At 37.3% G+C, this 25021-nt stretch overlaps 1 protein-coding gene across 1 annotated transcript in view; it reads left to right on the top strand.

The window, feature by feature from the left end:
• The window catches only part of ARHGAP42 (Rho GTPase activating protein 42), a 252753-nt gene that overhangs the window by 87343 nt on the left and 140389 nt on the right, over nucleotides 1-25021 (top strand). Inside the window, exon 3 of the mRNA XM_045817966.1 lies at nucleotides 3225-3286. Within this exon, the coding sequence (XP_045673922.1) occupies nucleotides 3225-3286 (62 nt within the window). The remainder of the gene's footprint in view (nucleotides 1-3224; nucleotides 3287-25021) is intronic.

Genomic DNA, 25021 nt, shown 5'->3' with positions numbered 1-25021 from the left:
TGGACTTGGACAGTCACCATAGCAATGAACTGCCTGGGACTTTTAGGTCACCGGTGAGTGGGCCAGTGATCATTTTCCGGGTTGACCAAGTGGAAGTTTCCAGTGTACCCCTGCCACTCTAAAATCAAGATTATATTTTTATTTATTTCAAAAATACCTGATAGGCTTCTGTGTGCTAGATATTTACTTAACTCTTTCTGGAAATTAATAATATGTGATTTATGCCCTCCTAGAATTTAGGGCAGTAGGAAACAAAAGCAGTAATAGCATGTTTTATTTTTATTAATTTACCTAAAAAGTTATAGGTTTTTATTAAACTTAAACTCTAGGAATACCCTTGCCTGGTCACGTTGCCCAATTGGTTAGAGCATCGTCCTATACACCAAAACAAAAACAAAAAACAGTTGGGATTTGATCCCAGACCTGGGCACATATGGGAGGCAACCCATGGATGTTTCTTTCTCACATCAGTGTTTCTATGTTTCTCTCTCTCCTTTCTCTCCCTCCCACCGTCCTTTCTTCTCTCTCTAAAATCAATAAACATATCCTCGGGTGAGGGCTTAAAAAAACCAAACTAGCCATTTTCTGTCTCACTATTCTCCACCACTTAATTTCTGACCACTTTGAATTTTTAACCATTTTGTACATTTCCTTAAAGATCACAAATATCTTGCTACTTGATCTTTCTCTCAGTTTTAGATATCATCTTTTTACAGCATACTCTTATCATACTGTGTCTTGAATTCATGCTATCATATATGCTGCTTTCCCTTATTCTCTCAAAAGAGCTAAATCTTAATTTTGGCAAAATCAATATTTAATGTTTATATTACAATGACTTTGTACATGTTACAGTTCAGCTATTTCATTAATTTTATTATTATATATAACTTTATTTTCCCAGGAGTTAATAATTGTCTTTGTATTTTCTTTTTCTTTTTTTTTCAAACTTTTAAAAAATATTTTATTTATTTATTTTTAGAGAGGGAAGGGAGGGAGAAAGAGATAGAGATAGAGAGATAGAGAGAGCGAGAGAGAGAGAAACAACAATGTGCGGTTGCTGGGGGCCGTGGCCTGCAACCCAGGCATGTGCCCTGACTGGGAATCGAACCTGCAATGCTTTGGTTCTCAGCCTGTGCTCAATCCACTGAGCTACGCCAGCCAGGGCTGTATTTTCTGGAAAAAAAAAAAAGAAGACTGTAAATATCCTCTTATTAAATTCAGACACATCAGGATATTGACCAGTTCTATTTTTTCCCTGGGGAGACATTTCCTGGACCCCCTAATCTAATTGCTTCAGTCTAAGTAAGATCCTCTCTGGACCTTTTGCGTAACTGTTGTCCTGGAATATGTATCTGTGTTGTCCTGAGGATTCCATTTGCTTCTTTTCTATATTGGATCTCTTATTTCTAGACTCTGTATGCTCTTCTCTTGGTTTATTCCCATGTTGTGTTAGAGTTTGTCATCCAATAGATTCCAAGGAAAGGAAATATGCAGATGCAGGTAAGGTTGGCCTCCCTTCCTTCCTTCCTTCCTTCCTTCCTTCCTTCCTTCCTGTTTGGGAGGCATTGAGTTAGAAATCTGGGGTTAATGTTGTTTGTTTTACTTTCGAGGATGTTTCTATTTATATCTCTTATTTTCTCAGCTTCAAGAGTACCTGCTGCCTCAGTTCCTATATCCCAAACTGACTTATCTCTTTGCTCCTTTCTCTGTAGTTATGTTAGTATTGCCTTCCATCACCCAAAATTGATTGACATATTTTGAGGCTCACCAACAGAGATCTTCAGTGGCAATAGCTAGCTGCCAGAATGATGATGGAATGCTTTCTTTACTGAAAGTACAAAAATATGTTATTATGCACTCCAGTTAAAATCCATATACTTACTATTGTCAAAACTGGGTTGTGTTATAACATTGATAGGGTTATTTTTGAAGAAATTAAAACTTTTAACTTTTAAAAAAGTTATCTTTATTCTAAGGCCATTAATGTGTTTATCAGATTAATCTGAGTCTCCTAGGTAATCCTTTGATTTCTGTTTTGGTAACTGAATGAAACCCAACGTGAAGTAATTTAGAGATAGCATTTCAAACCAGCTTAGTTTACTGTAAACCTAGCAGTTCTGAAGACAGAAATAAAATACTAGATGAGAGTTTAAAATTCTTAAATGGAAAACATTCTTTCTCTTTCTTAATAAATTCTGTTGATGTGGCTTTTGATTTGTTTTCCTCACTTGTCTTTATTGTAGGCTTTATTCCAGACTTACTAGACTGGTCTCACGGAATGTTTTCAATATTGTTGTGTGTGAGGGAAGGGGATGGGGAGAGCCTACAGAATAGGGACATGGAAAGGAAGGCTCAAAGCTGAAATGAAAACCAATTGCTCTTATTTGTTTCTTTAGTATTGTAACTAAACATTCTGACTTTAGTTAATAATTCATATTAAACATAAGGTACAAAAATGAATGTGGATAAATTCCTCTTTCACAATTGCTGTTTGGTACCATGCACGTTTTTAAAGAATAGGCTACTCCTATTTATTTATTTTTGGTTTATTCTTTTAAAGTTTCTGAATACTTGATTCTTTCCCCATGGCACAGCAATATAGGATCAGATAGTTTTCTAAAGCAGTGCTGGTCAACTTATAATGTAAACAGGTCACCTGGGGATTTTGTTAAAATGCAGATTCCGCGGTAGGGCCTGAGAGTCTGTTTTTCTGAGTTCCCAAAATGCTGATGCTAGTGGTCATTTGACCGCACTGACCAGCAGAGGTCTAAAATATTGTGGATATGGGAGGAATACAGAATCTGTTACACTTCTAGAAGGCAGTCAGTGGGAGACTTTGCACTGTATTTATGGCTTCTTAAGATTTAATTTTTTCATTGTTTGCAATATTCTGTTTAGAAGTGATTCCAGTACTGTACTTCTTTTTATTAATGTGAGTCATATTTTAAGTATATAAACTATATTCCCCTAGTGTCTTTAAAGAAAAAAATATTATACTTGATATGTGCTTAACTTCGATTTGTAAGACTCAAACTTCTCTTACCTATAGCTGTTAGCCATTGAGATTCTGTTGTGTATACTGTGTTATGCTTATAACAACATAAACCCATAGAATATAAACAAATTTATAAGTAGTTTATTGTAATGTATATACCTGTGCAGTTAGACATTAGCAATGAAAAAAGATTAATGCTTCTTTTTAACATTTGTCTTCTAAATAGCTCAGTCACTAAAAGAATTTGCAAGACTACTCATCACAGTAGAAGAAGAAAGGAGAAGACTGGTAAGTCTGTGACTCATTTCTTAATAATGCTTTGTTTAGTTAAAAATAAAATAAAGAATAGACCTTCCGAAGTAGGCTTAGCCATATCAGACCTTATAATCTGATGCATGTACTAAATGTTAGTAAAAAATTGTATGATTGTCAAATATTGCAAATAAGATAAGCCATTTCTATTTATTTCATTTGTAGATGCAAATTAGTAGAAAGCATTCATTTTGCTTTCCAGTTAATTTTTATGAGAGTTAAAAATAGTGAACAAACTGCCATTGAGAAACCCACTCTAACTGAGCAAACTCCTAAATAACCTTACCATTATAATAAAGACATATTACAAATGTTAAAGGCAATTCATGGAGGGAGCAACCAACTTTGCCAAGGTGTTAGCAGGAGGCTCTTTTGAAAAGGCCGCATTTGAATTGGGTATTGGAGACTGGATGGATTTGCTGGGCTGGGAAAAATAGGCAAAGCACTTTTTTTTTTGGTTGATGAATTAATTTTTGTGACAGTATCAATGCTTGGTTATCAGCAGTACATTTATCCATTCGCAAATATAATGTTGTACCCATTGTGTTCAAATTCCTGAATGCCCCTGTCTATGACTGAGTCTTCCCATATGTATATGGAAAAAAATAGCTTGATATACCCCCAAAATTGTTGTAAAGCATTTGTAGTATCACTTGGCACATAATAAATGTTAATTATCTATTAACAACTTGGTGATGAAGATGCTGATAGTTACAGTGAAGATTACACAGTTCTTTACGACATCATCTTTGATTTCACTGTACTTCACCGTCCTGTTAGAGGATTATATGGACATATAAAAAAACATAAGTGTGGACCAGATGTGCTAGAAATGCAGTACTGTTCGGCATCATTTTGCTAAATGGATAAGGGAGAGCAATTTGAGGAAGATATTTTTAAGGTGGCCTTGACTCATAGGAAGCTTTGCCTTAGCCAGGGAAGAATCACAGGACAAAGATGTGGCAATCAAATAAATGAGCCTGAGTAGAGGCTACAAGGTAGGAGAAAGTGCTGTATATATTTGTAGGATAAGGAAGATAGTTCTTAGAAGGTATTAGTAGAAGATTGGTAGTTTTGGCCGTATGCGGGGTTTAAGAGCTGGGCTAAGAGCTTTTGGTGTTTGTTACAGGCTGTAGAATAATTGCTAGAAGTTTTTGAATAGAAAATGAAAAGATAAATATGGGATTTAGGAGCGATTAATTTGGTGGCCATGTTGACAAAGAGGTAAGCTGTGGAAGAAATATCGGGAGAGGTGGTAACCATATTTTTTAGGAAACGTCAGCCTACCCTGGGTCTGGTCCCATTATCAGAGAGTGAGCCATACCATATGACCTGTACTGGACACCTATAAGCCATTCTGGGAGACTCACTGACCCATTCTGGGGAGATCAGAGAAAGATTTTTCTGTGGAGGTGACTTTGATTGGCGTCTTGAGGCTAAATAGGACACTTTTAAGTGTTTTATACATAATGCTCACTCCAACTTTCTGAGGTTACACAACTGAAGTCCAAGTTCCGTGGGGAGGTGGGTAGTATGTGTACTTATGGCCCAGAAGAGAAGATGCTGACAGAAACAGGAAAAGAATGGTTAGAGATACGTGTAAATAAAGAGCTGGAAATGACATGGAAGCCAGGGGAATATATAGTTCTGGGTTGAGGGAGGGTGTGATTCAAATCTCGTGCAAATAATTCAGAAGAGTGACAAACCAACTAGCATGAACTATAATTTTAGAAAAATGTATTAGTATGAAGAATATGGGAAAGTACATTGTAGCATACAGGGGAAAGGGAGCCAAAGGAATGTTCTTATAGCACTGAGGAGACCTATAGGCGCCAGGGGAAATGCTCTTCCTCTGAGCTGGGAGAAAAGGAGGAAAGGGCTGGTTTCAATATAGAGCTTTGCACTGTTGGTTGGGTAGGGGGGTAACAGCGTTAGGAAGGAACGGTCCTTTGCTGTGAGAGGAGTTTGTAGAAATAGTTTAGAACATTTGGGGACATGTATACAAGAAAATTTTCCCTGTTATATAAGAAAAAAGGGACTACTCACCAATAGTAGTCACTGAAGTTAGACTTTATAAATATGTCAAGTAAAGACAAGTTATCATGCCCTCTCATAGAGTTGTCTAGTAATGTGCAGAACCTTGGACTGTGAGCAGTAAGAGTAGTTAGGAGGTCAGATTAAAGTTGATGGTTGGCAGACAAAGACATGGTTCTGGATTATGGGGACATGGATTTGTGTAATAGGACAATGGGTCCTTATTGAATATAAGGATAACTGAGATAGGAGGAGGGTACTGAGAGCCTTAGAAAGCAGAAAGGGCGAGCTTGGCGAGTTGTCTCAATGCTCATATGTCTCAAGGTTCACTAGAGACAGAGGAGATTCTAAGAGAGGACATGGGTGTTGTGAGCAGGAGTGAAATTTGAATACTGAAGTTGGCAATGGAACTGGTCCAGATAATGAAGTTAAGATGTGGCTGAGCAGGAAGGCAGGCCTCAGGAATCAAGAAGGCAGAGCTCAGAAGTCTGGAAGTTTCAAGAGCAGGATCTTGAGATATCTAATATAATGACAGGATAGAAGACCATGGCCAAGGAGAAGAAATGGGTGAGGAGTGGGATACAGTGTCTTATAAGCAGTGGAGATGGAGGTTAGATCACTAACTCTTAGTGTTTCAAAGATTATCATTTTTGCTTTCAGCCATGTTTCTCATATTGGGGCAAGAAGGAAATTCTGTGTTTACAAGTGAAGTCATATTGAGGGTTTTGCTTGTTTTTCCTGTTGTTTCAGAAAAGGCCTGAAGTAAAGAATGAAAAATAATGAAAAAAATCTTTATAGATAAAAGCCTAATAGATTGCATTTCCACAAAGATTCTATAAAAGTAATCCGTAAACACACAAATTTAAATATTTGAGTGAATTAATCAATACCTCCAGTCATATGATGTTACTACAACTGAAGGAATAGCTGGTAGCAGATTTTATATAAAGATGTGCTGAAGAGTTAGTACTTCATTTTGGAAGTAGTGAAACTGAAAAAGACACCAGAGTTCAGGTGCCTGTCAGCACCTGTGAGGTGCTGACCAAACCCAGTAAGCAGAGACAGTGATTGAATCTTTATGGGCACTTTATTCAGATGGCCAGCGATTTGAGAAAATCGTGGGTTCATACCCTAACAGAACATCTTGTCTTTTCTTTCCAGGCCAAGGTTTTTGTAGCAGGAAATAAACAAGGTGTGGTGAGGGGTTTTGAAATTCAGGGAGGGGTTAATTGGATCAAAAAAAAAACAACTCCAGCATTCTTGCCCTAGGCAGTCCTTAGCTGTGCTCCAGGTGGTGGTCTTAAGCTGTGCCCCAGGCAGTGGTCTTTAGCTGTGTCCTGGGTGGTGGTCATCTCACCCTGTACTCACCCTGGAGTACAGTGGCTCAGATACCATCTTGAATTGCTTGCAGTCCTCTTGAGGAACAAAGGTGGAAATGCTTATGGTCTGGAGTCAGGGTGGGTCATACCTCAGTTCCTGGAACAAAAGCTTTTACATGCAATGATTACTAAGCTTATTAGTTATTACTTAAACTAAAATTTTCCAACTCTTAAGTCCCCTATCAGTAGAATATTTTAAGTCTATATACTAGGAAAGTGTAAAGGAGTTCTGTAATTGATTATAAAGCCATTTAATCATTGTTTTTTTTTTTCAGTGATAAATCATGTGACTTATATTGTTGAATCTGACCAAAACCTATGTATGTCAGACCAGTGAGTAAAGAGAAATAAAAACTCAAGTAGATGAGAGAGAACTCTCAACAGTTTAAACAAATTCTCGTGTCTCCAATGATTTACCGTTATTGGTAAAATAGATATATATCATCAGGGTAACATAAAGGCTATTTGCAGAAAAAGAGCCCAAAGAAACATTGACTTTTTTTTGAAAAATGGAACCTCCTTTTAGCTTATTAACTTGGAGTTTAAAAATAATTCTACTAAGGCCAACTAAAAAGGCATGTTTTTAATGCAACAAAAAAGTTGTAGGAAAAATTTTTTCAGTTACTAACAAATAGTTACACACCAACAGAACCACTTAAGGAAGCATGAGATGATCCTTTGAGGCTTTCTGGGAGACATCTGGGTCACCTGTTGTTGTTTGTATCAATATACTGATTTTGACTCTTTTGCCTCCAGGCCTTTGAACTCCCCATTTCCTCTCCCTGAATTCCTGGGACCACACTCTTCTCCTCACTCCTCCCATCTCACCACTCTCCCTTGTTCCCTGTTCTCCAGCCACAGGGGCTTCAGTTTCTCCTAATGTGTCCCTCCACGCTTCTTTTGGATTTAGACCTCTGCGTTTGTTATGTCCTTCCCTTGAACACCCTGATCCACATCCTCCCATTGGCTTCATCTTGTCTTTTGGATTCTACCCCACACATCTCCCCTGGGGGCCTGCATGTCCACACAGCCTAAATTAGTCCCTTCTAGCCTGTACATATTGTGACAGAAATACCTGTTCATGCAGCTTGCATTCCATTGGGAAAAAACAGGCATTAAATAAATTATGTCTGATGGTGGTTAAATGCTGAAAAGAAAAAATAATGCAGCTCATAGATGTTGCCATTAATATAAATGAAGAAGGAGATGGGGAAGAAATAGTTAAACATTTGAGTCTCTTTAGATGCCTGCTGGATATCTAAGTAAACTTGCCTAGGGAGCAGCTAGATATAGAGGTCCGGAGAGTTCGGGTAACAGATGGGACTAAAGATACAAATTTAGAAGTTGTCAACATGTAGAGGGTATTTGAAGCTATGGGGATGTATGAGATCACCCAGCCTGTGTGTGTGCGCAGACAGAAGAGAAAAGGTGGGAGGATTGAGCCCTGAGGTATGGGACTCCTGAGTTTGGTTAGATCCGGTAAAATCAACAAAGATTTAGATCAGTAGGAGAACCAGGAGAAAGCTGTTTGGACAGCTTGCTTAAGTCCCATTTATTCACATCACTATGGAAGGATTGTAGGACAGTATTAAATAGGAAAAAATTACAAGATGTGGGTTCAGTGAGTTTTCTTCAGGAGAGAGGTTCCAAATCATCTATCTACCCTGTGCTACTCCTCTGCCCATGCCTGGTGGCCCTTTACTTTCTGACCACTTTGAGTCCCTAACCTTGACATATATGTGTATGTGTGCCAATGTAGTTTTTGTTTGTTTTGTTGTTTTTTAAGCTGTATGTTTATCACCAATTGATGAAGCCTCAACTTCATAATATTTTAGCTTATGTTTATCTTGAAGAATTTATACAGATGCACTTATTTCTTGCGGTTTTCATTTTGATTAATATAAGAAGAAACTTCTAAACTATGATCACTTCCAAGGTCTAACATTCACATTTGACCATTAACATGTGTAGGTTTACACATTTGCTTTAGGTTTCCCGGGATTTATAGTCTTTTTATTCAGTGCCCAGATTACTCTATTTTTTCTTTTTCTTTTTCTTTTTTAAAGTATAGTTTATTGATTAGGCTATTAGTTGTCCCATTTTCTCTCCCCTTTATTCCTCTCCACCCTGCACCCCTCCTGCAGCCAGTATTAGCCCATGTCCCCTTAGTTCATGTTCATGTGTGGTACATGTAAGTTTTTTGGCTTCTCCATTCCCTGTACTATTCTTAACCTTCCCCTGCTATTTTGTGCCTACCAATTGTGCTTCTTTTTCCCTGTACCCTTTTCCCCGTTCTCTGCCCTTCCACTCCCCACTGATAACCCTCCTTGTGATTTCTGTAATTCTGTTCCTGTTCTAGTTGTTTGCTTAGTTTGTTTTTTCTTTTCTTTTCTTTTCTTTTCTTTTCTTTTCTTTTCTTTTCTTTTCTTTTCTTTTCTTTTTCTTTTCTTTTCTTTTTTCTAGGTTCAGTTGATAGTTGTGAGTTTGTTGTCATTTTACTGTTCATATTTTTTATTACCTTCCTTTTCTCAGATAAGTCCCTTTAACATTTCATGTCATAAGGGCTTGGTGATGATGAACTCCTTTAACTTGACCTTATCTGGGAAGCACTTTATCTGCCCTTCCATTCTAAATGATAGCTTTGCTGGATAGAGTAATCTTGGATGTAGGTCCTTCCCTTTCATGACTAGGAATACTTCTTTCCAGCCCCTTCTTGCCTGTAAGGTTTCTTTTGAGAAATCAGCTGATAGTCTTATGGGCATTCCTTTGTAGGTAACTGTCTCCTTTTCCCTTGCTGCTTTTAAAATTCTCTCCTTATCTTTAATCTTGGGTGATGTCCTTATGATGTGCCTTGGTGTGCTTTCTTGGGTCCAACTTTTTGGGACTCTGACCTTCCTGGACTTCCTGGAAGTCTATTTCCTTTGCCAGACTGGGGAAGTTTTCCTTCATTGTTTTTTCAAATAAGTTTTCGATTTCTTGCTCTTCATCTTCTCCTTCTGGCACCCCTATGATTCAGATGTTGGAATATTTAAAGTTGTCCTGGAGGTTCCCAAGCCTCTCCTCATTTTTTTGAATTCTTGTTTCTTCATTCTGTTCTGGTTGAATGTGTATTCCTTTCTTCTGCTTCAAACCATTGAGTCGAGTCCCTATTTCCTTCCCTTCACTGTTGGTTCCCTGTACATTTTCCTTTATTTCACTTTACATAGCCTTTACTTTTTCCTCTATTTTTGTGACCATACTCAACCATTCCTGTGAGCATACTGATTACCAGTGTTTTGAACTCTGCATCTGATAGGTTTGCTATCTCCTCATTGCTTAGGTCTGTTTTTGGAGTTTTGATGTGCTCTTTTATTTGGGCTATATTTCTTTGTTTCGGCTCATGTGTTATGTTGTAAGGGGTGGAGACTTAGGTATTTGCTAGGGCTGGGTAAGCCACATCATTGCGTTGTGGCACAGTATGTGCCACTGTATTTGGGGGGGGGTCAGAAAGGGAACAATGCCTCTTGCTCAGCCTTTGCCCTACTTTCAGTCACTTCCCCCACTATACACAAACAAGTTGAGCTCTTCTGGTAATGATTCCCAGGTGGGTTTGTGTGCATTCTAGGACTCTGTGGGTCTCTCCAAGGAACTCTCCTGTGAGGCTGGGAGTTTCTCCCACCACAGCAAGCCACAAGTTTTTATAGCCAGAGGTTTGAAGGCTTTCTTTTCCCTTGCTGGAACCCTGGGTTGTATGGTCTGTCTTGCTCCCCAGTTGTTCCTCCCAATTTATCCGCTTGCAAATGTGGGACCACCCAGTCTGCTAGCTGCCCCCTTCCCTGCCCTGGTCTGCTAGCCACAGCCTCACCCACCTGGTCCTCCAGCCACAGCCTTACTGTGTGTCCTGTCTGCCCTGCTGCTCCTACTGGTCTGCCTCTGTTGCTCCTGCCCCTGCCTCCTGTGCCTGCCTCTGCTGCTCCTACTGGTCTGGATGAATGTTTCTTCTTTAACTCCTTGGTTGCCAGTCTTCCATACAGTTCGATTCTCTGGCAGTTCTGGTGGTTTTTGTTTTTAAGTTTGTTGTAGTCCTTCTTTTGGTTGCACGAGGAGGCAAAATGTATCTACCTATTCCTCCATCTTGGCCAGAGGTTTATTTTTTCTTTTTAAATCCTCAGATACTGAAAGTACTATCCTGAAATGGGCTAGGTGTCTTATAATTAAATACCTTGGAACAAAAAGTCACGAGAGACTGGGAAGAGAAACTTATAACCTTAATATTTACTTCTTTTATAAGAGTATTAGAACTTCTATTTTCCTTTTTTGTACTTTTTTAAAAGCATAAACAGAACTAGGTAAATGTTAATAGGGGCAAAATCAAAATAGTTTTATAGAGCTTTATTTTTTTTTAAAAAAGGAAAAGTGTCAGAAACATAAGTTACTTGGTTATTGATACAAGATTTTGAGCTGTTATGAGTTTCAAGAGATTTAAAATATGTATATCTGTGATGCCCAGTACATTAGACACTAGTCTTTTGAGGCTAGTCAAGCCAGGTGGTTAAGTATCGGGAAGCACTGCTGTAGATGATAACAATTGACCCTAAGCATTTTCAAGGTACCAGACACTACTACAGTAATTATATATTTTTAACTGTAATACTTTAACCTGCACAGTAACTCTGAGATGTATGCTATTAATATACCCATTTTAAGGAAGAGCAAAGGCATACAGATAATATGCGGTATACCAGGGTCTACATGCAGGTTTTGGGCTTCAGAGCCTTTACATAATCCATAAGGTACCAAACTAAGACTGCTGTAAATAAAAATGGCATAATAATAATATCATGCTCTACTAAGTGCTTTAGATGTATGATTTCAATATCTTACTAAAAGTAAGGAAGAACACAGACACATTGTAAGTATTGAAATTAGATTAATCTTCATATTCTTTATCACCTTTAAACAGGCACATATTATACTTCAGCAAAAACTTAATCCATCAATCTATTGACAGTTCCCATATCAAATTTTGGCATGTGAAAGCCAAAAATGTTGAGTAAACCTATTTTAAGTCATTCTTAGCCCGTCTTTGAACCAAGGATTCAGAAATTGAAGAATATTTTAAATGTTGAGAAAACTGCATGTTTCTATTTCCTTTGATAACAGGTTTTTTTTTGTTTAATCTTTGCCATACATTTTTGCATTGCACATATGCCAATAGTAAGTGCTATTAATTTATGCTTCCAGCATTGATGTTGTTATAAGGTTCAGTACAATCTGTGAAGTAATTTTTGTCTCAGATACATGCACAATCTGTTAACATTTCACATGCATAAGTATGGGTTATATTTCTGGTGTGTCTTAGGTTACCTTTTATTAGATACAAACTTTAGGTATTCTGGCCTGTATACCAACATTTTTTGTACAGTGATTTCACTTCAAATTTAAAAAAGAAACATCACAATGTTCTCAATGTACAAAGTTCTAATTTTAACATTTATTGAATAAGAGAGGCTTTCCATGATTTCCCTGATTTCCAGTTGTGTGGTGAAATACTGTGGGAGACTTGAGAGGTGGCAGATCACATTGCCACTACAGTGGATTTTATTTTTATTGGTAATTGTGTCAGTACTTATTTGTATTTTTTAAAGTTTGCAAAGTGCTTTTATATATTATATTCTTTTTTGGATCCTTACAACAATCTGATATGGAGCTCAGACTGTGAATGTCTCATTCAGGAAAATAAATTCCACTAATAAGTGACAGCTGGAGCCCTGGCCAGGTTGCACAGTTGATTGGAGTGTCGTCCATATACCAGAATGTTGCAGGTTCTATTCCTTGTTGGGGTGTTTGCAACTGATCAATGTTTTTCACATTGAGTTTTTTTTTCTCTCTCTCCCCCATTCCTCTCTCTCTTAAAAAAAATAATAAAACATCCTCGGATGAGGATTAAAAAAAAATGACAGCTGAGGATGTAGGACTCAGTGACAGGTCTTTAGACTAGACTTTCAGCTCTTTGTTCTGTCATATCCTGTGTCTTCCTTTTTTTACTTAAATTTTAAACACATGGAAGATAGAGTTCTGATCTCTTTTGTAATTCTTTTTAATTCTTGTATATTTCAGGTGTTCAGAAACCATCTTGGTTGTCCAAAATTGAGTATAGTATTTAGTAAGGCATACGGAAGAATGAAAGGTGGTTGTTGAGAGTTATTACAGCTTCCTGTTTACCTTTTCTCAGATTATTTGTCTAATAGAAAAATAAACTTTCTTTGAATAAAAATTTTTAGTATTAAAGATTTACATAAGGTAATTGCTGGGGTTTCAGAAAATACTTCAAAGTGTTCACATTAGTGATTTTTTTCTTTTGGTTCTATAACTAAAAAAGGACCCTTCATAACAACTAGAAATGTTTGTCAAAATTCTAAAAATGTCTCTGAGCATACCTCAACATATTAAAGGTCATGTATGAGAAACCTACAGCCAACATCATACTCAAAGGGCAAAAACTAAAAGTTTTCCCACTAAGATCAAGAACAAGACAAGGATGTCTGCTTTTACCACTTGTATTCAACATAGTATTAGAAGTCCTAACCAACAGCAATCAGACAAGAAAAAGAAATAAAAAGCATCCAAGTTGGAAAGGACAAAACAAAGCTGTTATCGTTTGCAGATGACATGATAGTGTACGTAGAAAATTCTACAGCGTCCACCAAAAACCTACTTGACTACCAACTTACACCGCATACAAAAATAAATTCAAGATGGATAAAAGACAAATTTAAGTCATGATGCCATAAAAATCCTAGAGGAGAACATAGGCAGGAAAATCTCAGATATTCCATGTAGCAATATTTTCACCGATATGTCCCCTAGAGCAAGGGAGATAAAGGAAATAATAAACAAATGGGTCTTCATCGAAGTAAAAAGCTTCTGCTTGGCTAAGGAAAACATCAGCAAAATGAAAAGGGAACCAACTGTATGGGAAAATATATTTGCAAATGATACCTTGGACAAGGGTTTGATCTCCAAAATATACAAAGAACCCACATGACTCTACTCCAGGAAGACAAACAACCCAATTAAAAAATGAGCAAAGGACCTGAACAGACACTTCTCCAAGGAGGGCATACAGAGGGCCCAGAAACGTATGAAATGATGGTCAGTATCACTAGCTATCAGAGAGATGCAAATTAAAACCACAGTCAGATACTACTTCATATTGGTCAGAATGGCCATCATAAATAAAGCAATAAGCAACAAGTGCTGGTGAAATTTTGGAGACAAGGGAACCCTAGTGCACTGTTGTTGGGAATACAGACTGGTGCAACCACTGTGGAAAACAGTATGGAATGTCCTTAGAAAACTAAAAACGAACTGCCTTTTGACCTGGCAATTCCATTGCTGGAACTATACGCTAAGAACCCTGAAACACCAATTCAAAAGAACCTGTGCATCCCAAAGTTCACAGCAGCACAATTTGCAGCTGCCAAGTGCTGGAAGCAACCTAAGTGCTCATCAGTAAATGAATGGATCCAAAAACTATGGTACTTTTACATGATGGAATACTATGCAGCAGGAAGAAAGAAGAAACTCCTTACCTTTGTGACAGCTTGGATGGATCTGGAGAGCATTATGGTAAGTGAAGTAAGCCAGGCAGTGAAAGACAAATACCACTTGATCTCACATTTAACTGGAACCTAATCAGCAAAACAAACAAGCAGAATGTAACCAAAGACATTGAAATTAAGAACAAACTGACAGTAACCAGAGGGGAGATAGGAGGGCATAATTGGGGGCGAAGGGTTGTCAAGGCACATGTATAAAGGACACATGGACAAAGCCAAAGGGGGGTAGGATTGAAGGTGGGATGTGGGGATGGCTGGGGTGGGGGGAAGTGGTGGGGGTGAATGGAGACAACTGTACTTGAACAGCAATAAAAAAATAAAGAAAAAGTTAAGTTTCTCCAAAAGGGTTGTGAAAGGAAGGGCCTCCCCATAGATTGTGGTGCTAATCTCTAGTAATATAAATACTTATAATGTAAAAAATAAATAAATACAAATATCTCTGAACAGATTTGACACAGTGGTCAGGCAGTGAAGCCTGTCCTGGAAAGTTGCCTTTTAGTCATTTTGCTGCTTGTTAACACTCTACCCCAGAGTACAAGCGGAATAAAGGAGATAAAACTGGGACTCGATTTTCATGCTTCTTATTAGCTCTTGCAAAAGAATACTTGGAAGGAAGCCTGCAGTCTCTCCAATAAAATGAAGTTTGTGTGCTGGTGTAAGTTCTGCTGTCATAGCTAGCCATCAGCAGAGGGACCTGAGTGAGTGTTAATTTTAAAATGTTTGGATTTTTATATACCATTTTCCTTAACATTTGAGCATGAATTTTTTTCTTGTGACACCATTCTCACAGCTGGTGTTTTACGGGTATATATCAAATTGCTGGATTTAAAGATTTGTAAATGGGTACGTGACAATAAACATCCAATCTTTATATTTTCCTGTTTCCCAAGACCCCTTTATTTTTTTAAGCTTAACCTTGACTGTATGGAAGGATTTAAAGGGAACTTTTCCGCCACATAGTGCTATTTTAAAAGCAGTCAGTTTAAAATAGGACCTTTGAATAAAGAACTTCCACATTCCTTTTTTTCCCGTTAAGATATAAACTGCATTGAAAATGTCTTTTTCAGTTTGTTACTTTGACATAAGTCTTTGGGAGTTAAGGTTCTTGTCACTTATGACTGAGAATATTCACCTGAGCAGCAGGAGCCTGCTCCCAGACGCAGCAGCGCCTGTGCTCTGCAGCCCTCTCCTCCCATCTCTAGTTCTTTTGTCTTCCTGCCTTTGCCACTCATCCCAGTTTTATAGCCTCTACTTTGGAGTAAAAATTGCATATCATATTGAAATCTTTCCATTTTGCCTCGGAACATTCAAAAATACATTTACCCTTTGGCGTCAGCCATCATTTCTCACTGGTACGGTTTGGGGATGTGCTGGTCTTTACTACACATGTAAACCATGTTGTGTGTGTGTGTGTGTGTGTGTGTGTTTGTGTGTGTGTGTTTAACGATTTTATTTATTTATTTTTAGAGAGGGAAGGGAGGGAGAAAGAGAGAGAGAGAAACATCAATGTGTGGTTGCTGGGGGCTGTGGCCTGCAAACCAGGCATGTGCCCTGCTGGGAATCGAACCTGCGACACTTTGGTTCGCAGCCCCTGCTCAATCCACTGAGCTATGCCAGCCAGGGCACGTGTGTCTGTGTTTTAAAGATACTTTGATATAAAAGGTAAATATATATAAAGTCATTGTGTAACCATCCCCCAGAAGATTTTTAAGACCTAGATGTAGCACTTAATTTTTAAGGGCAAAATAAATAAACCTAAGTAAATATAAAGTAGACTAGAAAACAGCAATAAAAAATATTATGAAGGGAAATGTTAATGTGACAAAGCAATTAATGGATTGTTGGAAAATGTCAGCTGATCAGCCAGACATTCAGGAATAAGAGGTTGAGGTATTCAGTGAGCAAAAGGTTTTTGTCTTTGTGAGTAAACCTTAGTCATAATGCTCAGGTACTACCGAAGGAAGTGCAAATCTAATTACTATTAATATAAGATAATTAAAGATTTTTAATTAAACTTTTAGATTTTGAGATAATTATAAATTCACATATAATTTTAAGGAATCCTGTGTATTATTTGCCCAATTTCTCCCAATGGTAACTTTTTGTAAAATTATAATTGCTTATTACATTTTACTTTAGTTGTAGTACTAATTAAAATAACACATTATTCATAAATTTGCTATTTGACTTAGTATCAAATTTCTTGGAAAACAGAATTCTCACTCTTAGTGGATTCTTGTCAAAATGGCTTATTGTGTGTGTCAACCAGTACAGTCATTCGTAAAGTGAACAGAAAATTGGTTGGGAAGACACTGAGGCACCTCATTTATCTGTGGAAAGGGTCATACTATATATGGGCTTTAGGAACAGCCAGAATGTCATCTCTGAGGCTTCTAAGAGGCTTTGTGTCTCTGCCTTTCTTTCCTTTGCTTATCAGCTGCATCCTCTTAATTGGCTTCTTCCACTTGCTAAGTCACAAACATTGCCTCTATACTTGACAGATTGTTTGGAGGGAGAGTGTGTGTCTACTTTCCCATGATAAACTTAAAAAAACAAACAAAAAAACCAACCCAGAAACTTTTAAAAGGGCTCTGATTGACCCAGCCAAGTTCACTTAAAGACCCTTGACTGGTTACCTAAGGTCAAGGGAACAAAGTATGTTGCTTGGGTTTCTCTGATTATCAGCACTTTTTTGCAAAAACAAAGTAATTATTGTGATTTGGATAATCACCCAACTGTTGTCTATTATAGCCTGGTAATGGCCTTAAGAATTTCCAGTTAACATTGTCATTTGAACAGAATATTATGATAGTGAATTGCCTGAAATTTTGAAGGAGTTAGAAAAAATTATATTCATTCATCCAGACATTAGAAGCATTCACTTTAAAAAACAGGAATTGGACAAGAATTTTTACCATTACTGCTTGAATTCAGTATTGTTTTGAAGGATCCCTGGTCTGTGGAGTGAAATTAAATCAAAGGCATAAAAGATCTAAGACTTAATTTTGTTTTCCCCATATAAAATCCTAAATAATCTACAGAGAACTTATTAGAAGTAATAAGAGCCTAGATAGGTCGATCGATGTAAATAAATGTATGTACACTACCTCGAAAACTGGCTACAGCAGAATAAGATACTTAAGAATAACTCAACAAAGGATATGCAGGGCTTTTATGTGTGAATTACAGTGCTCTATTTTAAGATATTAAAGGAGAACTAAATAGAAAAACAACAGCGAGTCAATGAAAAAGAATGATTTTAACCAACATTCTTCCCCCCTACAACTATACTAAACAACGGAATTTATTATAACAATCTAACTTACAGATATTTGATTAATTTTTTACTGGTGTAGTGGTAAACCACAGGCTGTTCTTGAAGACAGTTTATTTTCCTTTTCACTTGGAATATATGGTAACCCTATAAAGACCTGACTTGAATCATATTTCCACACTTCTTGAGACCTGACTTGAATCATATTTCCACACTTCTTGCCAAACCTTGGAATCTTTAAGATACTGTCAACAGAAATACTGCTGTTGGAAAAATGGATGTACTCTTCATTTGTGTAACCATATCTAACTACCTTGGTGACAGCAAAGTGCTCTACATAATAATTACTGTATTTCTGTTTAAGCCTTTCATGGCAAAATAAATTATCCTCACTGATCTGGGACTTTTAATTCTGTTCACTTTATATTTCACCCACAGCATAATTTCCGTGTGTCACACACAAAAGAAGACTATTTAAAGGTTGCAAATAAAATGTATTTTCCATAGTCAGCATGAAACCAGAACACAAAGTTGAGAAAGTCTTGATTCTAGTTAATTGTTGACATCAAGTGAAGCACTAAGCCTCTTGGGATTTTGTTTTCTTTTTTATAATTGAAAAGTGTTCTGTGTTTCTTAGACTATAAAGTGGAAGCCACTAGCAATGTGTTAAATATTAAGAACTATATGAAGGAACATCTTACATTTTAATAATTCCATATTTATTTTAATGTGTATTAGATAAAGAACAACTCCAGATTTAATAGAAATCATTGCTTTGTAGAAAGCTCAGTAAAAGAAGTAGATGAATTCATAAGAAGAAAATGTAGGAAGGATGTGGCCAAAATTATGGAAGTGGTATATGAGTAACTGAAATTTGGGAATCTATAGAGTAGGTGATAGGCATGCTTTAAATGTGTTTGATTTTGATTGTCTTCTGTGACTGTGTGCTCTGCTGGACCTTGGCAATGACTACTGTCCAGGTTCACTGCTTCATTTCTGGACCTTACATTAAGAAATATATTCAGTTTCTTACAAAAGAATAAACCTTCATATAGTAGAAACATTAAAATTAGGTTAAGCCAGATTCTGCTTATATCTGTGATGAAAAATCAAAGCTGTCAATTGTAGAATTTGGGTACTTTTTGTAGCAAAGCAGGTGGTAGACCAGTATGCATAATATGGTTTCATTTTGTGTTTACAAAACAACCCTTACATAACTTTCTACACTGAAATAGTTGGAAAAGATAGGCATCATTTAGTCAAAAAATATTTATTAATCTTTTCAACAAGTGGCTGAGACTAGAGCTGTGGACAGAAAGTATTTATTTGTCTTCTAGTTGTCAGAGACAGACATACCAAGTAAGAGTCAACATATATTAACAGATGGTAATAGGCACTCTGGAGAAAGGAAGATAAAGGATAAGTAGTGGAAAGGGTGTGTAGGTGTGGGTGTGTTTTAATGTTGGGTAGTCAGAGTAGGTCTGAGTGTTGTATTATTTAAGCAGACACCAAACAAAAGAAAGAGCATTTTTCTGCAGACTTTTGGTGGAAGGGCTTTTAAGGTAGCTCAGAGGACTGGGCCGGGAGGCTGGAGAGTGGGATGTTTGAGGAAGAACAAAGAGGCCAATGTGGTCAAAGCACAGGAGCAAATGGGAAAGTAGGAAGAAGTGAACCGGGAAGGGTTGGGGAATGTGAAGAGCATGTAAGGACTTGGAAGGAACTTGCTCTGTGGAAGGGTCTTTTGCAGAGGTTGGATGCTTACATTCTAACTGGGGATTCCAGTCAGAGGGCTGTTTAAGTTATTTCATTAAGGAAAAGAACGTGGCAATTTGCAATAGGATTAAAGCCTAATGAACAGATTATGAACAGATTCTGGGCTTGTTTTGTGGATGATACTAAGAAGAATTTCTGATTAATCAAATGTAGAGTGTGAGAGAGAGGAGGCAACTATGCTTCTTAGATGGGATTCCTCCACCTCAGACATTTTGGGTCAGGTAAATTTTGTTCATGATGTCTGTCCTATGCATTGTAGGATATTTACCTATGTCCTTGGCCTCTGTACTCTTGAAGTACCCCTCTCCTGCCCCCAAGCTATGACAACCAAAAATGTCTAAGACATTTGGTCTCCTGGGAGGCAAAGTTGACCTGTTGAAAACCACTTATCTAAGGTTTTGGCCTGTTGGAATTCTGAGATAAAGTGATCCTCGGGGGACCAGGTGTGGTGGGTATTCTTAAGAATTTCAATACAGATGTGTTCCATCTTAGATTGGAACAATTAAGTGGGAGTCGGGGAGAGGTCAGGGCTAGAAAAAGAAATTTGGGAATCATCAATGTATGGATGGTATTTAAATCCACTTTTGAGGGTGGATAAGATTGTGCAGGAGTGAAAGTAAAGTGATGAAGAATAATTGACAAAGTTATAAATATGTAGAACATTTTGATTTATGGCTACAAGAAGAGAATACCTAGAAGTGACGTTAAATATTGACAACTTTGTGGTTTTTAAACTGTGATAAAATACACATATAATTTACCATCTAACCCATTTTTAAATGCATAATTTAGTAGTAAATATATTCACATTGTTGCATAACCAATCTACAGAACTTTATCATCTTGCAAAAACTGAAACTTTGTACCCATTAAACAACTCCTTATTTCCTCTCCACCAGCCCTTGGCAATCACCCCTTTACTTCCTGTTTCTATGAGCTTGACTACTCTACATACTTCTTCATATCAGTGGAATCATATAGCATTTGTCTTTTTGTGACTGGCTTTTTTCACTTAACATAATGTCCTCAGTGTTTGTCCATGCTGTAGCATGTATCAGAATGATTTCTTTCCTTTTTAACACTGAATAATATTCCATTGTATGTGTATACATATTTTCTTTATCCATCCATCTCTTTTGATGGATATTTGGGTTGCTTCCACCTTTGGCTACTGTGAATAAAACATCTCTTTGAGATCCTTCTTTCAATTCTTTTCAGTTTTTTGATGAATCACCATACTGTTTTACATAGTAGCTGCACCATTTTACGTATCCACCAAAGGTTCGAAGGTTTCCTTTCCAGTTTCCCTACATCCTACCTAACATCTACCCTACCCCTTGCTCTTTTTTTCTGTTTTTATTTTTTTGACAGTAGCCATCCTAACGGGTGTGACAACTTTGGGGTTGAAGTTTGCTGTTTGATGTGGTTGGAGTGGATGAGGATATATGTTTTATGTGTATGAATTTGCAAGATTAACAGACAAGGAATGTTTTAATGAAACAGGAAATGTTGACCATTTCAGAATATACTGATGCAGACTGTGCTTTGTGGTAGATCAGACAAGGTCAAAACATTAAAAAAAAACCCACAAAAACAAAACAAAAACAAAAACAAGACAGCTCACAATACTTCTTTATCACGTGGTTTTAGTTGTTAAATGACCAGGAACTGTGATCATTGTGGAAACAAGAGTCTAATCTAAAGTATGTTTATACAGTGGATAATTCAGTTTTTGAAGCTTCATTATTTTAATTGGCAGCAGTTAGGTAACAGTAATTTCCTTTACCTTTTAGTCTTTTCAGGCCAAGTTTTGCTGCCAGTTCCAGAGAAGCAGGATATAAAAATGAGAATAGTTAGTTATTTTCATGCAAACTTCCTTTTGTGTTGTAACTGGAGCTTGAATGGGGATGAGATGAGCTGCAGTGGGGGATGATAAAACCAGGGGTTCAGGCAGCTTCTTAGGGTCTTATCATGGCCTGGCTTGGCATGTGGTGACATGTGGAAGGGTGGGCCTAGAACGAAAGGAGGAGAAACAGCCTGTACACAACACTGGCAGAGTCCCATACTGCAAAAGCTTCAGGAAGCTTATCTTGTCATAAGTGAATGAAGCAGTGGGAAGAAATACGGAGCCTGACATTCCAGAGCAGTCATTTACAGTTGGGATTCTTGACTTGGCACCACTGATATATTGGGCAGAGTGATTCCTTGTTGTAGAGAACTATTGTGAGCCTTGTAGGAAGTTCTGCAGCATCTCTGTCCTTTACCCATGGAATTAAAGCTATGAAATTTTGTCGGCCTAACATAAATGGATCTTTGCTGGAATTAAATGACAAAGTTTTATTCAAGGGTCTGAAGATTTGCGTATTGGGAATCACTGTCAGGTAATACCCAGAGTGTTCTGAAAAAAGGAGAAAAGTTGAGAATTCTTTAAAAGTTCATTATTTGAGGAAAATCAGTTCTGCATTCCTAGATTCTGGATTGACCTGAAATGGAATTCTTCCAGATGTCTGGTGGTATGGACGCATGAACATTCTTTCCTAAGTCCTTCAGAGGGTTATCTGTCAGATTTATATATATCTCCAGGCACTGATGCACAACCGAAAAGTTTAAAAGTTTAAGTCTTTAGTCCAGTTAAAGCAAAATAAAATTTATTTCTCATGTTTCAGGCCATTTCAATTTAAGTGGTTTTGTTAGTTTGGCAATGGTGTCTCCATTTTGTTTCTTCATTCTTTCCTCAATTACTTGTTAAATAAACATGAAAGTTGTATAATTATTTGTTAAATAACATCAAATTGCCATAGAGCTTTTCAAATCCATATCCACATACAAAATAAAGAAGGGGATTAAGGTTAGATCATGAATGACTTGATTTTTAAGCCACTGAACTACATTTTTCCCTGGCACTCAGGAATTGCTGATTTACAAATGTCCTTTTTAGTTTGGTTGCACAGTACTGCTTTTCCATCCTTGGCATTCCCTATTTGTTTTTGCATATTAATATTTGGATAGTTCTATATAATTTCTCAATTCTTCATGAACACTTTTTGGTGCAGGATTTCAACCTGCTGGTACTGCCATAATTTTTTTCTGGCAGTAGATACTGAAAAGTATGAAAAGCCACAGTAAAGTCTTGAGACTCATCTTTGCATTTGTGGTCCTCAGGCAACACTTGCTAATGACCAAAGGATTGTGATTATAACTACTTTTCTCTAATTTTTCAGATAGTTCTTACTTTTTAGATGCCACTTTCACTCCTACTTCTGGGCTACTACTGAGGTTATTTGGTAGTTCTGCAATGGGGAGAGTTATGATAGAGGAAGACTGAAGTGACAATATAATGCCTTTAAGGTGTTTCAAGGCTGTCGGGGTCCTATTTGCCCATTTGCTAAGTGATGCCATTGGGGAATATTGTTCTTATCTGTGCAGGGACTCTTGGGTATTCTTTGCTGCCATTTGGAATGTTACTGAGAGCAAAAGAAGGCATTTGTTTAAATTTCCCTGGAAAGTTTTAAAGAAGCTTTAAAAAGATGAAGGAAACTTCAACTGAAACCATTCTTTAAAAAAGAATCTCCGTTTTAAGAAGGAAAACAAGTTGTTAAATGATTATTATCACTAATGGATCACGTTATGCTAAGTCAAATTTATGACATTGCAGAGTCGTATTTTGTTACTGTTTGATTACCCCATCCATGCTTCATAACAGTGCACTGGGACCCTGAGTGTATATAGACACTTGGGATTTACAGCTGAGTTTTTTTTGTTTGTTTGTTTTGTTTTTTAAGTAATGTAGAGGGTTACAGTGGTTACTTCCTACTTTTGTAATGTATTGTTGGTTACATCTTCAGTCTTTAAGTATGAATGTAGTTGATTTCCATATTGGTCCAATGCATGAAAGTTTACTTCATGATTGCCAGGAATACCTTGTAACAACTGCATGGTGTTTTAAAAGAGAACTTTTTGGATTAATTGTCAGTCATCAGGTTTAATAAAAAATTATTATTACTTGCTTCCCTTTTCACCTGTCTGGGGAGATGTGAGAAAAGGACCTGACAGCCTTGGAGTAGGCCTACTGTCCAGTTACATAGCAAAACCTAAAATAAACAGGAAACATCTAGGAAACACTGGCTTGTTGAACTGGGATGGAAGTACAGAGGGGATTTTGGAGGTGTGGGGGGATGGGTATGGAATGAAGTAACCAGACCTTGTGGTGACTAGGACAGGATAGGATTTTGCTTCGAAAAGGAGGAGGTAGATTCTCAGACCTTTGTGGTGGGACAGCCAAAGCCTTGAGTATGCAGGGAACTTGATATATAGTCAAGAGACTTGCCCCCCTAGCGCAAAGTGTGGCCAAGGGAAAGAAACAGGAGTGTGACTAGAGCAAGGCTTCTTAGTTATGTATGTAGTTTGGAAATGCCATCATTTCCCAGTTTGCAGATCATTAAGTTTTGAGTACTGGTAAACCGTTGGGCGGAGGCAGCGGGAGGATGATTTTTGGCAGCATGTTCAAAATGAAAGAATCATCTCATTGTTTGATCAGTGGGAGTAAAATGGGGCAGTAAAAATAGAGCTTGCTTGCATGGGCAAGTCGTATCTCCCCCCTCCTCCAAATAAAGCAAAAAGTAAAAGAAAACCAAAGGAGCAGCAGACGTATTCTGTCTCTTTTGTTGCCTTTTTTTTTTTACTCAACTTAGTTATCCCTTCTACTACCTTATTTTTCTACTTAATATTCTCTTCCTGTATAAATATATTTCCTTTCAATGCAGTTTGAAGCAACACTTTGTTATGACAACTGAACTATTTGAGCAATGAGCAACTTGAGCAATGTTTTTGTATTCGTTCTATTTTACCTTAATCAAAATCACATTCTTCAGTGGCAAATGATGGGCTTAATTCTAATGACTCTAAGTTTGAATAATTTTCAGAGCAGAAATTGCATTTTTCTCTTGATTTCTTCATCTAGCTGGTTGCTGTTACTCATGGTGAATTCCTGATGACTATCTTTAAGTACAGAGAAATGTATGAGTAAAACATCTGTCTGAGTGAGGTTGTTTCACCATTTGTCTAGAAGACTATCCTTCCACAGGACTTAGGTACTAGGTAGAGGGTAGCACTTGGTACTCTTTGAGTTGACACTACAAAATTCACTTGCCCAGAACACAGATATTTTCAGTAATTTAGCTCTGGAATAAAATTTGGAATTTCCTCAGAGTATAACCATAATTCACTCTGAATTCATTTACAAATTTTATTTTGTATCTTAGAAAAACCTAAGAATTCCTGGTATACTAAGGGGTTGGGTCGTGGGTGGGTACATCAAGTTTTGAACTCCTTACATAATAATTAGAAATACAACTGACTTCTACTTCAGTTTTATTTTCCACAACTTGTTCATTGCTTTAAAAAAATTAGTTAATTGGATCTTCCAAATTTCCTTCTGAAAACCATCCTTCAAAATTTCCTCTGTCATGTTGGAAATGAATGAATTGTTTCTACAGTATTTGTAAGCTGTAATGATTTAATCTGAGAGACTTCCAGCTGTTCTGAGAGGAGCAATCGTCTATCATTATGAAATGCCTTGCTCTGTGCCCATGTGGACTGTGTGGTCTACAGGGTGCAGAATTTTTTTTTCCAGAGCAGAAGGTTTTGCAGT

This window comes from Phyllostomus hastatus, unplaced genomic scaffold (assembly GCF_019186645.2).
Source record: "Phyllostomus hastatus isolate PE091 unplaced genomic scaffold, TTU_PhHast_1.1 phas_scaffold_317, whole genome shotgun sequence".
Lineage (NCBI taxonomy): Eukaryota > Metazoa > Chordata > Mammalia > Chiroptera > Phyllostomidae > Phyllostomus > Phyllostomus hastatus.
The sequence above is the reverse complement of the archived record's forward strand: the minus strand, read 5'-3'. Positions and strand labels throughout refer to the sequence as shown.